A 15,430-nucleotide genomic window follows, 5' to 3' on the forward strand; every position below is an offset into this window, starting at 1 on the left:
GCAATTATGATTATTAAATACATATATTGAATAAATACATTAAAAAAATAATAAAAATTTATGTGTAATGCAACAACAGCAGGAGGAATTATGCTGCAGAGGGACTTTCTTATGCCTGGCCTTCAGTTTGGTTTGTCTGCACTGTAAATAAACTGCAGTGGACTTCTGGTGAATACTACCAAGTTGTGAAGAAAGGCTTTGTTTACTTAATTCCTTTATTTTAAAAAAAGAAAAGAGTATTTTACCACAGGAAAATAAAGTTACACCACACAGCACAGTGTGCAGCATGTTTTTTCAGATGTACAGATTACTCTGAAGGTCGCTGCTTCTGACGGACTTGCGGAGGATGTCTGTGCTCGGAGACGGATCCAGCTGAGGAGAAAGAAGCACGGGGAGGTGAAACACTTCAGGAGCAGTGTGATGGTGATTGATGAAGCCTTTTGTGCACTTTGTAGAGCTGAGATTTATTTAGATCCCGTGAAAGACCTTAAACAGTCTTTTTCTGTGATTGATTGATTTTGTGGCAGCCTTCCTCAAATATTGAGATGTAATTTTCTTTTGCAGTAAAATTGCATTAGTAGCCAAAAAACAAAAAAAAGGTTTTTTCTTTCAACTTCCTGTGATAATAATCCTGCTGCACATCACAGACATATTTGATTTGTAATCTTTTGGATTTTAAAAGGAGACTTTATGTCATAAAACTTTCAGCACAGCTTCTGTTAACGACGTTTTTTGGGCGAAAAATTTACGTTAAAGTGTTTTATCTTCAGAAAAGAGCAACATAAATACAATCTGTCTTCATCCTTATTAAAAGACACTGATAATCTCACCTGCACATAAATATCAGTCACTGAAAACCCAATTTTCTTTCAACTTGACTCTTTGCTCATCATAAAAAATATTAACACCTGTATTAGAAAATATCGCCTAAAACCTTGTGGGAGGAGCTTAACTACAACTCCCAAGGTGCATTTTGTCAGGAAACGTTGAACCACAGAGCTTTAAGCTGTCGGCAGGTAGAAGTTAAAGATGATCCGAAACCAAATCTGCTCTTGAATCATGACATTTTTTTACAATTCTGGCTTCATTTTGGATTCATTCAGCAGCTCTGATTTCTGATTCGGCCTCGTCTCCATGGAAACAGACGTGGTTTGCCTGACCTTTTTTTTTTTTTAAAGGCAGCTCACCTGTATGGACCTGCTGAGCCTGGTTAGCGCCGGCTTGTAGGTCTCCATGGTGACAGAGTCAGGGGCGATGACATCACTGTAACACTGGTAGCTGACGGCGGGGATGCGGTGGACCTGGCAGTGGTTCAGGACTGAGGAAACACCACAGAAGAAGAAGAGTGAAAACTCAGACGTGTGTTTCAGACCGAGCTGCCGTTAAAGTGAATCCGTGTTTGTACCCGCGGCAGGAAGTCCGGTCAGGATGTTGGGCTGCTCCAGCGCCGGGCAGACGGGCCGCTCGCCGAACGCGCCGGTGCGGAGGGAGCGCAGGAAGGGGGCGGAGCTACCGCACAGGTAGTCGGCCGTCTTGTAATCGGCCAGCGCTCCGTCCGACAGCACGGTGACGCTCAGCTGTCGGAGCTGCAGACGGTCGAACACCTGAGACAGACGGAGACACACCTGCAGGTTCAACCGCCGACGTCTGACGCAACAACGCTGGGAAGAAAACAGCTCCTGAGCACATTGGCTGATTCAACGTGTATTAAACACGTCGTCACACCTTCCAGCACCAACCTGATGGATTCATGTTGTTTACAGCAGAAACACATTCATGACTCCAGTCTGCTGCTGTCAACTCTCAACTTCCTGTTCCCACCTGGCGGGAGTTAAATCTGTGGTGTCTTATCCGAAGGTTTAGTCTGGTCACAGGTGCTCTTTTACATTTCAGCTGAACTCACTAACTCACCTTCTCCGTCCACTGGAACAGCTGATCCTCCGCCAGGTAGCTGGTCACGCTGCAGATCAGAACCTGCAGCGGGGAAGAAATGCCACGAACATTTAATGCAACGTTTACGGATGAAAGACCAAAAACATGGAGGTGGAAGTCAAAGACAGGAAGTACAGATGCACAAGTGAAAGATGAATTAAAGGGACTCCAGTTTGCGCAGAGCTGCAGACGGGTGGGCGTGGCCTACAGGTGTCTGGATGCTTCAGGGTCAAAGGTCACTCAGCTTTGAGGAGTCTGCCAGCAACTGAACACATGGAGGGACTAATGCTTATATAAACTCCATAAATTATTCTAATGAATTACTCTGATGACTGGTGCACTAGTTAGACAACAAATGATCATTTATAATACTTATGAATCAGATTCTTATGAAAATAAAAACTGCCATTTTCATTTCATTTCCAAACACGGAAACCTGAAAACATTTTGGCATCTATACTGGAAATTATTGATTGTTAAAACAGTTGCAGATTAATTGTCTTTCCATTAATTAAATGGATTCTTTACACCAGGCATACTTTGACCTTTAACCCCCGTTAAGTCTGAATCATGACATCATCTGTCGGCTTCTCGATTGTCGTTTTGAAGTTCAGTATTTAGCATTTTTGCTATCTTGCTTTTGTTTGGAGCCGGACGTGACCATATTTGGACAAGCTGGGGAGGAGCCAGGAGGATACTATGTCCCGCCCACCTTTAGCAGAAGCCTGGCTGCTCCCAAGGCCTGTCAATCAAACCAGCCCCCCCCCCCCCCCAAACATATCTGTGTTTGAGGCGTAATGTTTAATCAGTGACTTTTCAAAATAAGAGTGTATTATTTGCGGGATATTGATCACAAATAATCTCCAGTTTCTCAGTCACTACTTGTGGAAAACATTTATTGATTTTGTATTTCAGGAGAGAACTTGATTCTTTTCAAATGGGAGTCTATTGGAGCCCCTAGTGGCCCTCAGTGGTATCACACTTTAAGACACTTCTGCATTGGTTTCACTTTACGAACCTTAAAAAAATGCTTTAAAAACAAACTCTCCCACCTTGAAACACAGTTAAATCCCCATTAAAGCTGAAGGCTGCGATAAGTCGGTGATCTCTGAATGAACGGCCGATTGTTTCAGTATCTTTAGTCCACAGCTGCGATCCTTCACCACATTAAATCCCGGCAGCCGTCTGAAGACGGCGGGACCCGGCGATAAATCTGAGACCTCGTCAGCGGCGCCGTCACACGCGGCCGTTCACTCTGTTTATCTTGATTAAATCACGTGCAAACGACGCCCCGGCGGATAGAAAACAACCCGGCGCACGATCAGCTGGTTGTAACTCTGAGCGCTGCGACAGCTCACGCAGATCAGCAGATCATTCGTCCTGCAGTGAAACAGCTTCGGATCGACGCGTTCACGGAGGCGACTTCTTCTACTCTGATGTCACTGGAAGCGTCGGCCTGCCTTTTATTTCTCCACCAATTTATTCAGATTTTTCCTTTAATATTTCTCCTAATTTAATTAAACATCTTAAACCAGCTGACGGGATTTAAAGGCCGGTTTTCTTTAAAAAAAAAAAATAAAATTTAAAGTCACCCAAAATACCAGAAACTGAAAATGTAATTTATCGTTGATTTTTCCGAACGGTCCTTGAACTAATCATGAGCACCGAACGCCTACGAATCTGATTTTTAAACCGTGATGTTTGATAGAAATCCCAGAGAGACGTTTGTAGAGGCCATAAAACATGAAAATACTTTAATATGAGCAGCAGCTGGAGCGCCCACAAGTTCTTCTTCTGTGGTTTCCGACGTTCAAACGCTGCGTTCAGATTGGAACTGGTGAGCTCGTGGTTACGACACGTAACGTCGTGCTCACCGTCTGCTCGGCGTTCAGTCGTAAAAAAAACAAAAACACAGTTGCTAGGCAACGTGGGCGGCGTCTAGAAGCCACAGAGGCTAACAGGAAATACAAAGACAGAGGGGGGAAGATGAGGCCGTTGGGGAGATCAAACATTTTCCTCAGACGTAGATTATTATCTCAGTTATGAAGACAAATTCTACGTGACTAAAGTTACAATACATCAGCTTCACATCCAACCAAAACAGGAACTTCCGCGACCTCTGACCTTTCTGTAAACGTCAGCAAACACGTCGAGGCTTGTAGAACATTTAGAGTTCAGACGACGTGAACGCCACAAGAGGGCGCCGTTCACACGGACTCTTCTCACCTCCACGGTGAACGCGCCTCCATTTGAACGCAGCGTAACTGTGTTCTGCTGGAGTTTCTTCCTACTTGCAGCCGTTTCCATAGAAACCGGCTGAGGAAACACGAGACGCCGACTGATCTCCGAGAGGCCGGCGCTCTCTGTGGCGTTAACGGAGGGACAGACGTCTTTTCTCGGAGCGTCACTCACCGACGGGTCGTCCTTCCTTCTGTAGAAGACGCACGCCGACTCCTCGCCGGCCGCCGCTTGACTCCTCTCGTTCCACGCCGACGCACGGCCGACCGCCTCCCAGGTGTCCGAGCTGAGAACGTACGCCGACAGGAAGCCTGCGAAGACGGACGCTCTCACATGAGACATTCAGAAAACATCTGAAACAGGGAAGTTGATTGAAAATTATTCCATTCAAACAACTATTTTATGAAGTGAAAAGAACTGTCAGCTGCTCGGGGATGAATATTCGTCCCTCCGGTGCTCTTCGGTTTGAGGAGATCTGGTGTCGAGTTTAAATGTTACTTAATGTTTCAATGTTTGTTAAACTATTAAGATTTTGATTCATATCTGCATTTGGTTTTAGTCCGTGACATTATGTTTCCGATCATGTCTTTACCTGCTCCCCATGTGCTACTAGTTCATTGGTCCATACGGGTCATGTGACCACAGCTGATTTGTAGTTGATGAAACCGTTGGTTTCTGGAGTTTTTTACTGTGATTGAACAGTCACGACTGATTAAAGGCTTTTTAATTAATCACCCTCTTGAGTGTCTCAGATTTCTTCAAGTTTTCAACTATTTAATTTTTTTATTTCAGTTTGTTTATTCCAAATAAAAGAATAATTTCAGCCTCTGAACTGTGAGGATCGTTAACTCTTTAGATGTCAGGAAGAAAACAAACCATATGAAGACGTGATTTCAGCTCTTTTCTGACGTTCTGCAGATTAAAGGATTCACCAGATAATTGAGAAGTTCAGCAGCAGATGAACAGATAATGAAAACCAGGATAATGTGAAGTCCTTCTATCATCTCCAGCAGATCCTTAAAGATGAACGTGATCTCACAGGCGGCGTTTTGTCCCACGGCGAGGACGAAGTCCGAACACGGCAGCTTGTTTCCAGACGTCGTCGCCTCGGAGCTCCAGTGAAGATGAACCTCCCTGATGAAGAGCGATAAAACAGCAAAATAACAACAGATCGGTGGTGGAAAGTAACGAAGTATATTTACTCGAGTAATGTACTGTGTGTAGTTTTACTTCAAGCAGGATTTGTACTTGTAGTGGAGTACTTTTACTTAAAAAGAAAAGACTAATAAAAGGATCTGAATGCTTCCTGAACTGTGGTCTAAAGATGCTGCAGATGTTTACATGTGGACTTTTCTGTCTAAACGTTGTTTCATTCTCATTTATTCAAATTACTCAAAAAAGTTCAGGAGAAAAGTGAATTTTCATTTCGTGTGACAGAACTTTTAATTTGATCTTTTCTACTTTAATCATCTTCAGATTTGACTTGTTTTGTTTAATTTGTTAAATAAAACGTGTCAGTGAGGATTTCACCGTGTTTTCAGCTGCAGGAACGTTTTCAAGGTGAAATCTGAAATAAACCTTTAATTTTAGATGTTTTACTTGAAAAAGGGACGAAAACAGTGTTTGTTTATATTTTGGTTGTTAATGTATTTTTGTGTTTGTTTTTGTTATCATTTATCAGTGTTTATTTTGTTTTTAAATTAAATATTTCCACCTTTAACAGTGAAATTCTGCTCGATGCATCAAAAGTTTGGTGTTGTTGAGATTTCACGTTAGCCGTTAGCTGTTAGCCGTTAGCTGTTAGCCGTTAGCTGCAGCGGAAGTTCAGCACGGCGGGATTTATAAAAACAAATATAAGAATCAGATCCACGTAAATTTTCACCTGTGAAATCATGTTTCACCAGTTTTCTTCTCTGGATGTATTTTAACTTATCAAACCTACTTTAATACGTCTACGATTTCTGTCCTCTCACTTCCGGTGTCCTCCATGCTAGCCGGCTAACGGGATTTACCTCTTTTCCTCCAGTTCTCTGCGGATTTCTTCATCTTCGTCGTTTTCATCCAGCTCCTCTTCCTCCTCTTCCTCCACGGCCCGAGAGTACACCGACAACACTTCCCCGAAAAACGTCGCCATCATCCCCCGTGTCTCCACAACAAAGTGAAAGTTTAGCTTAGTGGTTCAGAGCGGCGGCCATGACGTACATCCGCTACTTCCGCCGGCGGCCGCGGCCCTTCAGAATAAAAGATTGTACCAGAATACGTCAGAATAAAAGCGTTAATTTCACACAATTTGAAATATAAGTATCTTATAAACAAGCTCAGCTAAATTAATTTGATTTAAAACAAAACTAAGTCTCAGTTTTTGTGTCTCTTTCTGTTTTTTTCTAAACTGCAGCTCAACAAGATAAAACGATCAAGATAAACTGGAGAATTTTACACTTCAGCTGAGTTTTAAAATACATTTTTACACTGAGGATTGTGGATCCCCCCCCCCCCCCCATTATTTACAGCAATGGGAATCGTTTCAGGGCCCACGTATGAACAGCAACCAATACCTACTTCAGTGCACATATAATAATTGCCTTGCTTTGAAAATAGGTGAAAAGATCCTGTAAACATAATTTTTTTACTACGAGAAAAATCTCCTGCACAGAAACACCTTAAATTAAGCAGCTGAGAAGTGCAGCACCATCACTCCCCACGGTCCTTGTGGGAGGCTCTGATCCCAGGGCTGCACGACTGCCCAACGTACTTCTGACTGAGCAGTTCACTTGAATCAATGAATGATTTAAGGACAGCGTCTCCAGTGAACTCACATGGTGTGTGGTTATACAATTGCATGTTACCTCCTCGGATATGACAAGCAATTAAAGCAGGAGTGCTTTGAGGCTCTATTTTTGGCCCCCTTGTGCCAATCAAAGGTAAAGCTGACATGCCACATGACTCCAGCAGCTTCTTACTGCTGATGCATAATTAACACAAGTGGCAGAAAGCAGGAAACATCAGTTGAAGAGGATGCGGGACGGACCGTCCTCGGCTGGAGATGGAAACAGAAGCCGAGTCATGTTAGGGCAAATTGGCCTCACATCGACTGCAGAGCATCCATCCTCTCTATTGTGTTGTGTAATTCATTTCCCTGTAAGCTGCGCCCTGGGAGATGAGGGACAAACAGAAATGTGATGATATCAGCACGGCCATAAAAATACTTCATTGTCACCAGAAGACGTCCGGTGTTGGAGAGACAAATTGGATTGCGGGGCAAAGCCTGGAGTAGAATAGAGAGTAAGGCCTTATTACCAGTGTGCTGCAATAACGTAGCAGGACGGCCATAAACTAAAAGCAGAGAGGTTTCCTGTCACAAACTGGAGCAACATGCTAGGAGGAAGCTCCAGGCTGCTGTTAATATAATTGATAGTGGAGAGAGGAAGAGGAGGAGGAGGAAGAAGAGGAGGAGGAGGAGGAAGAGGAGGAGGAGGAAGAAGAGGAGGAGGGATGCTGTGCAGCTTAACAAAGTCTGAAGCCTCCGGGGTTGAGACAACAACAGAGGAATGTCAACAGAGAGGGATGTCACAGAATTACTGACAATTAAAAGAGTAGACAGGACAGACGGTCAGAGGACGGAGACAGTCGTTCCGTTTATTTGTCCGTCCTCTACTTCGGTCTGCAGGGACGAGTGCAGACGTTCAGTCAGAAAACCTCCTCCTGTCTCATCTCAACACATCACGTCTGTTAGTGCGATGCACGATGTGAGTAGTTGGAGACATGCATGAGGAACACGGAGCGGGAAGATGGATGGAAACAGAACAATGAGAGATTTATGCTTTTTAATATTTTGAGCACTAAAATACATTTCTCTCGCTCCGTGACACCTTCCAGCTTCTATAAAAAAAATGTAAAAAAAAGATATTTTTTATTGGGTTACACTTCTGTCTTTATTCACGACATTGTGGGAAGTATTTCTCATTATTTCAAGACCAATCAAGAAAATAATCAGTAGATGAATAACAAGATGTTTTTACATTTATGCATGATAACGAGACATTTTACTGACTTTTAATATGCTTTTACTGATTAAACTTGATAAATAACCTTTTCAATGCAGGATTTTTACTTCTAGTGAAGTATTTTTACAGTGTTGTTCGTCCTTTTAGGGAAGTAGAAGGATCTGAAAACTTTCTCCACCTGTGACACACAGGAAGAAACGACATCTTCAATGTTCATGTGCTCATTTGAACGACAAACAGACATTAATGTCATGTTTTTAGAGTTTTTTTAATATAAATATGACCTGAAACGTCATTATATTTTGATGACATAATTATTAGATACATGATGTTTTTGGTTGTATTAATGCAGAAATATAGAAAAGTGCCACAAGATTTCATGCACATTAAGAGACACGTTGAGACTGAGACCAATCAGAGGGAAGAATATCACTGAAAGGCCAAATTAATCAGAGGAAAAGCAGCTCATTAAAAGTGAGGCAGGTAAAAAAAATGACAAAGGAATCAGGCTGTCTGATGTCAGAGATTAATTCTGATAATATTTAATTATTGTAAAGAATAATGAACACCTCAGCCTCCAGGACCCGTTAACACGACTCAATTTAGAAAGTCTCACCTCCAACATACAGATAATTAAACGTGGAGGTGACCTTTTACACGAGAGCTTTGAGTCCTTTCTTTACCGGCGGTCGTCATAAAGCGGTCGCAGGTTTCATCCCGAGCGACACGACTCCATCGGACCACCTCCGAAACACTCAGCCAGCACGTAGGAGTGTTTTTAAAGGGTTCACTCGTGTCTGTGGAGTCGTGGGAGGAAAGCGGAGCGCCGGGAGGGATCCCACGCAGACACGCAGAGAACATGCAAAAAACCCACTCAGACAGGGCCGGTTGCTTAGTAACAGCATTGTTCATCAGCTGTGGGTGTGAACACTTGTGAGAAAGGTGTGGGTTATTCTCATGATGGTTGTGATGATGCTGCTCGCGGTGCCCGGAGGTGGGTGGGAAAGGTGAACCGCCGATGATGTAGCATCCAGCAGCCGGAGAACGGGTTGATGTAACGACGGCGGTGAGCAGGCCGAGCAGGGAGGATGTTTAGAGAAGGTTTCTACCACATACAGGAACCCGCCCACTGGTTTTTAATGGCCTGCTGCTGGGTCGCTCACATTTCGAGCTGTTATATCTCGTTAAAAAATGAGTTTCCCTTCCTTTCACCTGACTGAGCCTCCGGCAAGCTGCTGGAGTGCGTTATGTAACGAAATCAGAAGTGTTTACAGAACGAAAGGTGAAGAGAAAAGCTGGTCATCAGAGGAAGGAGGGCCGAGATGTGCCCGTTAGAAATCTGCTCTGAGGAAAAACATGAACTAATGTTCTGGTAATGATTTTATTCTTCATTAATACATTAAAATGGCTTTAGTAACATTTTTTTTTAAATATTCCCAAATGCTATTCTTCTTTGAGTTGGTGTTTTAAAAGCATTATAAAACGTTTTGGGGATTTTGTAGTGAGAATGTTTTTCTTCTTGCCTCAATCAGACGACATAAATTCAGCACTACTTTTACAAATGAAGCCGTAGCCAACAAATTCCCAGTGTCGGGCCCAAATATGAACGTATGAACTTGTAGTGTGACATCATCGAAGAACAGCCGGAGGTGTTACGTTCTCAGGTTGTTCATTCGTCCGTCCGTACGTCCAGTTCTCATGAAGGAGTTTTCCAGGAACACCTCGATAGAATTCCTTCTAACTTGCCACAAAACGTTCTCTTGGACTCAAAGATGATCTGAGTGGATTTTGGTGGCCGAAGGTCAAAGGAGTATTGTGACCAATACTCCACAGATCATACCCTCATTATGGAAAACTCTCACAAATGTTAGGTGACAGCATTTTACATCCGAAAGGTCAAAGGTCAGATGTGTTGAAGCTGCGCGTGAAGCATCCACCTTCTAGAATCTGGAGCTTCTTTGCAGCAACATCCAGATTTGAAGCATCGTCTGCTGTCAATCAGCCTAATGTGAACACAAGGATTCCTTGTTCACCAGATGTATTATATCAATCTGGACAGACATGGAGGGAAACTGCAAGCTGGATGGTTGACGGTCAACAACTGTTGGGCTATGCAGAAAAACATAGGTTCACATATTGTCAGTTCTATATTAAAACAATTCTCACATGCCCATATGTGTCTTGAAAAGGTGTTAGTCATCATGAAACCTCTCCGTAGCGGCTGTGAGGAGATTCCTCCTTCAGACAAAAAGCTGGCATTGTGCTTCACTACAGATTGTGCAGGTTGTCATCATGTTGTGTCAGTTTCAGACAGATCTTAAATAATATGTATATATTCAGTCTCCTGAGGCTGGTGAGGACCTTTGTTGCATGTTATAACCTTCACTCTGTCCCCACGTCTCCTGGCTCGACTCGTAACAAACCAGGGAGGTCGCAAGTCTTCCTGTGGAATGAAAAAACGTCGAACCCTCATATAATAGATGTACACACTTTGTCACACACTCATTATGAAAAAAGAAAAATCATTTTATGGAAGACATTTCGTCTCTACATGCACAAGAGCCTCATTCATTCTTTCCCGGAGCCATTTGGGTTGTGCACAAAAGCAAAGTTCGCGTGTGCGTGTGTGCGTGTGTGCGTGTGTGTGTGTGTGTGTGTGTGTGTGTGTGTGTGTGTGTGTGTGCGCACGCATGGGTGCATGCATGGTAAACTGGCTTTTGTGCAGTTCATTAGAAATTCTGCTGACAGAGACTTGCAGTGAAAGCAGTTGTGTGTGCGTGGAGGGAATATCAAGAGGACGGCTCCTGCTCAGAGATGGCCTGCAGCTTTAAAGATATCCGCTCCTGCATATGAAGACGTATAACGTCACACACACACACACACACACACACACACACACACACACACACACACACACACGCACGCACGCACGCACACACACACACACACACACACACACACATACGGACCGGACGGCATCGATACATGTTTAGTATTCAGACTCATGAACCTTTCTCATTACAGTTGGTAATCCTGATTAACACAAGCTGCAGAATAATGTGTCTCAATAATAGGCGTCTAAATGAGGTACAGTGTCGAGGAGGAAGAGAAAACCGCAGCTTCAGCCGGCGTTTAGAGTTTTCAAGGATTCGGGGATTAAAAAGACGGCTGCCATTTGCAAAGATAAAACACACATACACACCGATGCTCCACTCAGTCAGGTTATAGAAAATAAAAGAAGAATAAGAGCAATTAAAAACCTGAATCACCTCAATAAATAAATAGATACTTGCAATGTCTACACATATTATTTGAAACATTACGAATGACATGTTTGCTGTTGTTTCCTGAATTTCAGGATAAGCTCCTTTGTTTTATCCTTGTTCAGGACAATCGTGATGTTTTCCACTTCCTGCTCGCTTGAGGTCTCATTTTCATCCGATATTATAAAAAGAAAAAATGTAAAACTGTGATTGATTACAAAAAACACGTAGTGATCCATAAAAACATTTCAAACTGCTGTAATCAACATTGCTGTATTACAAATCAACCAAATGTGAAATGTGAATATTGTCACTGATAGTGTGAAACCAACTGAGAATGAAACAGCTGTGCAGAGTGCTTATCTTTCAGGTCATTGTTTTCATTTTACAAGCCTCAATTTCACTGTTTTAATTCACTCGTTCTGCTTCCACCAACCTCGGTTTTACATTGTTGTGATGTTTTTCTAACTTTAAACCATTGAAGTTGTAGTTTCCTTCCATGTTTGTCACTTCAACTTGGAGTCCAAGTGAATGTTTGTGCCAAATTTGAAGAAATTGTCTAAAGGCTTTTCTGAGATCATGCGTTGAGGAGAATCGGCCAGATAGATGGGAGGGATGGGAGGTCACACTGACCTTGACCTTTGACCTCTTACCCTCAAAAGAGTATTGCTTTCATACTTGAGTCCGACTTAACGTTTGTGCCAAACTTGAAGAAATTCTCTGCAGATGTTTTTGAGATATTGCTTTCACAGGAGTCTGACAGACAGATGGGAGAGACACGAGTCATGAGTGACCTTTGACCTTTAACCCAGAAAATCTAATCAGTTCATTCTTGAGTCCAAGTGAACATTTGAGCCATATTTGATAGAATTCCCTCAAAGCGTTCTTGAGATATCGAGTTCACGAGAACGGGATGGACAGACATACGGACAAACCAGAAAACATGAGCTAACACCTCATGTTGGAATATTATTGCTATCACCGTCACAGAGGAATTACAAAAAAGGTTTCTCGGACCCACAGCAGACAGAGAAAGACAGATACCAGCTGGGAACGTTTAGCTGCAAGCGACCGATATTTCCCTCAATAAGTGGTGGAGACCAAAAACAGAGTTAATATCAGATTTACAAACATCCGAACGAATGCCAACTTTGCTCTTTAACTGCTGGACTCATAAAATGGCCGCTGTTTTAAATCTGCACAAATGAATATTTTTACTCTAACAAACACAACAGAGAGAATGAACTCTGCTCTTCACCTCAGCACAACAGACCGTCCCGGCCCATCGACCGGGTTTTTACGTCCCACAGCGTCTCCGCTGTAGTTCGTTCTCTCATCAGCTTCATTTGCAGCCTCAGCAGGCAGCGAAGAAAAAAGAAAAACACCGTTAAAACCGACTGCTGTTCGGTGCCGGCCAGACAGCACGCCGTGTGCAGAGGTGTGAAATTGGACAAGGTTTAAACCTCTCTCTCTCCGGCTCTCGTCTCATTCTTCACACCAACCGCTTCCTGTGTGGACGACGCCATGACAGCCGAGCGGGGAGGCTGTCTGAGCGCGTGCTCCATTATTTCCATTTGTACCATTCATCTCGTCGGGACTAAAAGACGCCGGGTTGTTGGCCGGAGATTCGGGGAGGCAGCCAGGAGGAGGCCACAGCGTCAAATGTTTCACACCACCTACAAGGGAGCAGGTATAATTTCGCCTTGGATGCGACTGGAGGACACTGATTGATGTGAGGAGGACTCCATCCCCGGGGTTTCCCTCTTTAGTACGGGTCAGTCTGACCCAGACAGACTCTATGAATATTAAAATAAGTGCTTTAATCACTCCCCGTTTAACAGCCCTCGAACATATCCCATACTTTAAACTGTGTATGAAGAGCTGCATGAATCTTTCAGTATGCACTCATCTACAGTGAGTTCATCTTCCGGGACCCTCACTCCCTCCCAGGCCATTCATTTTTCATGCAGCCCGCCGGTGATGGAGCATGTCCGGGAGCGAGGACTGGGAAATTACCGTGAGAATCTCTGTGGTGCCAATACAAAAAAGTACACGTTAAATGTTCCTCCTTGTTTTTATTTGTTGATACCTCTCATCTCTGACTTTGTTTTATTCATCAGAACTGCAGTATATAGCGGAACATCTTTTGCATGTGGAGATACCCGAGATAATAAAGATTTTGAGAAACAAGTCATAGTTTTTGGATACAAGGCTCCCTGATTTTTAATGGCATCAAACACCATCATTCTCTAAAATGACCCGGCAGCTCTGAGCTGATGGTTTGAGACTCCAAGCAGAGTTTCAAAACATGTTAATTGTTGTAAATAGCTATTTTATATCTAAAGTATTAGACGAGCCACAACAGAGAAATAAATCCTCAAAAGTTGGGAAAAAAATAGATTTAAAAGACAAAAGAAAATGTCTTCATAATAACTAATAAAGAAAAATATCTGTTACACGGAAGAAAAAAACCATTTTGTTTGAAACATAAATCCAGAACAGCTCGAAAGGAACACACTGAAAAATGATTGCGGAGCGTCGTGGGCCGAACCAGCCGAAGCTGAAACTCTGAATACGAGCTGGTGCTGGACTTCAGGGACAGAAGACTCCCCAGTTCCCCATCAGAGGAAGAGGACGGCGAGACCGGTTACTTCCTGTTGATGCTCTGATTGTTCAGAATCTGCAGTATCGTGCTGCAGAATAAATACTGCATGTACTTCCTGCCACGTAATGCAGGTTTAATAGAGTGTTTTAAGTATTGTAGGAAGCTAACATTCCTAAAGAAAAGTTGATATCAGGCGTAAAAACAAGCTGGTATTGAACGTGATTCATGGTTTTGCAGGATCTATTAAATATCGACACTCTTTTCACCCTATATAACTATATAACATCAACTGAGACATAACTTGGTAGATCAGCCGTACGACACCATGAAACTTTGGTACGAGTCATAAAACAAAAGGTATATTTAGGCTACTTTTTGCTGGAAATGTCGTATTTGTGTCATTCAGTATATTTTTACGATCCTTTAAAGCAGACCTGGGCATTGTGTGGCCCGCGGGCCACATGTGGCCCTTTGGTTGATTCTGACTGGCCCGTGTGAGGTTGATTGGAAATTACAAAATAAACATATTTTCTCATTTTACCTCTTGCATGGACTAAAGCTGCAGTGCTTTTATTTTGAAGTTTTTTCACAAATATTGTGGGCCTCCACAATATTTTCTGTTTCTCATGTGGCCCCATGGAAAAAAGAATTGCCCACCCCTGCTTTAAAGCCTCAGTAGGTCAAGGTGTGGCCCTGAATAGAAGCGTCTCCTTGCTGGTCTCCTTCACCCACTCTTCTATATTTGGAGACGCGCTGCCTGCAATGTTCTTCCAGTCGGGGAGGAGCTTTTTCTTTTTTTTATAAAGTATTTGTGGGTGTTACAAATATCATCCGAGAATCGCTCGACTGTGACAAATACAGTACGATGCACTCGACCATTATTTTAAAGCCTCGTCTATGGAGCATTTCTTTAATCCTGTAGTTTAATTCACGCCCGTAAACCTGTGAGGATTACACGTTTTCAGATTAATGGAGAAAAGAAACAACTGCCTGCTCAGGATATTTGGGTTTAACACTAAAATCCAAGTTCTGTTCATTAAAGTGTTAAGAAATTGGGATTTAGTGGCTGTAACTGTCTGATATGTCGATAAATGACTTGAAATTAACAACATTTTTTTTAGCCTAAATGAAACCTGTGTGAATTATTTTGAAAGTTGGGCCTTTATAACCTTTAGTCCCCTGACAGATGTTGATTTTCAGGGTATTTGCTGAATGACAGCTGTGATTTAATTACAAATTTAAGCCATATTCAGCTCCATGTCTGTGACAACTGATGTTTACCAAGCTCATATCCCATAATGCCTCTTAACCTACAGTACAAATGTTATGGTTTCAAATCTTTTCTACTATTTTGGTAAAAAAAAAAAGAAGCCTTAAATTAATTCATT

At 42.7% G+C, this 15,430-nt stretch overlaps 1 protein-coding gene across 1 annotated transcript; it reads right to left on the reverse strand.

Moving 5' to 3' along the window:
* Window positions 1–4: 4 nt before the first annotated feature.
* On the reverse strand, window positions 5–6,397 carry psmg1 (proteasome (prosome, macropain) assembly chaperone 1). Its single transcript, XM_069709680.1, has 7 exons — window positions 6,183–6,397; window positions 5,210–5,304; window positions 4,345–4,481; window positions 1,912–1,974; window positions 1,406–1,604; window positions 1,188–1,318; window positions 5–372 (listed from the first exon to the last, which is right to left on the reverse strand). Exons 1-7 carry the CDS (start codon window positions 6,305–6,307, stop codon window positions 295–297), a joined length of 828 nt encoding a protein of 275 aa, XP_069565781.1. The 5' UTR covers window positions 6,308–6,397; the 3' UTR covers window positions 5–294.
* Between the last annotated feature and the right edge of the window lie 9,033 nt (window positions 6,398–15,430).

This window comes from Brachyistius frenatus, unplaced genomic scaffold (assembly GCF_029030835.1).
Source record: "Brachyistius frenatus isolate BFR_SWC_R1_liver_20210118 unplaced genomic scaffold, ASM2903083v1 Contig_84, whole genome shotgun sequence".
Lineage (NCBI taxonomy): Eukaryota > Metazoa > Chordata > Actinopteri > Embiotocidae > Brachyistius > Brachyistius frenatus.

Coding starts and splice junctions, on each gene's coding strand:
- psmg1 (XM_069709680.1), bottom strand. CDS start 6,307: ATGATGGCGACGTTTTTCGGGGAAGTGTTGTCGGTGTACTCTCGGGCC. Junction 4,482..5,209: donor CGTGGGACAAAACGCCGCCT/GTGAGATCACGT, acceptor CCGTCTTCGCAG/GCTTCCTGTCGGCGTACGTT. Junction 1,605..1,911: donor TGTTCCAGTGGACGGAGAAG/GTGAGTTAGTGA, acceptor CGTCTGTCTCAG/GTGTTCGACCGTCTGCAGCT.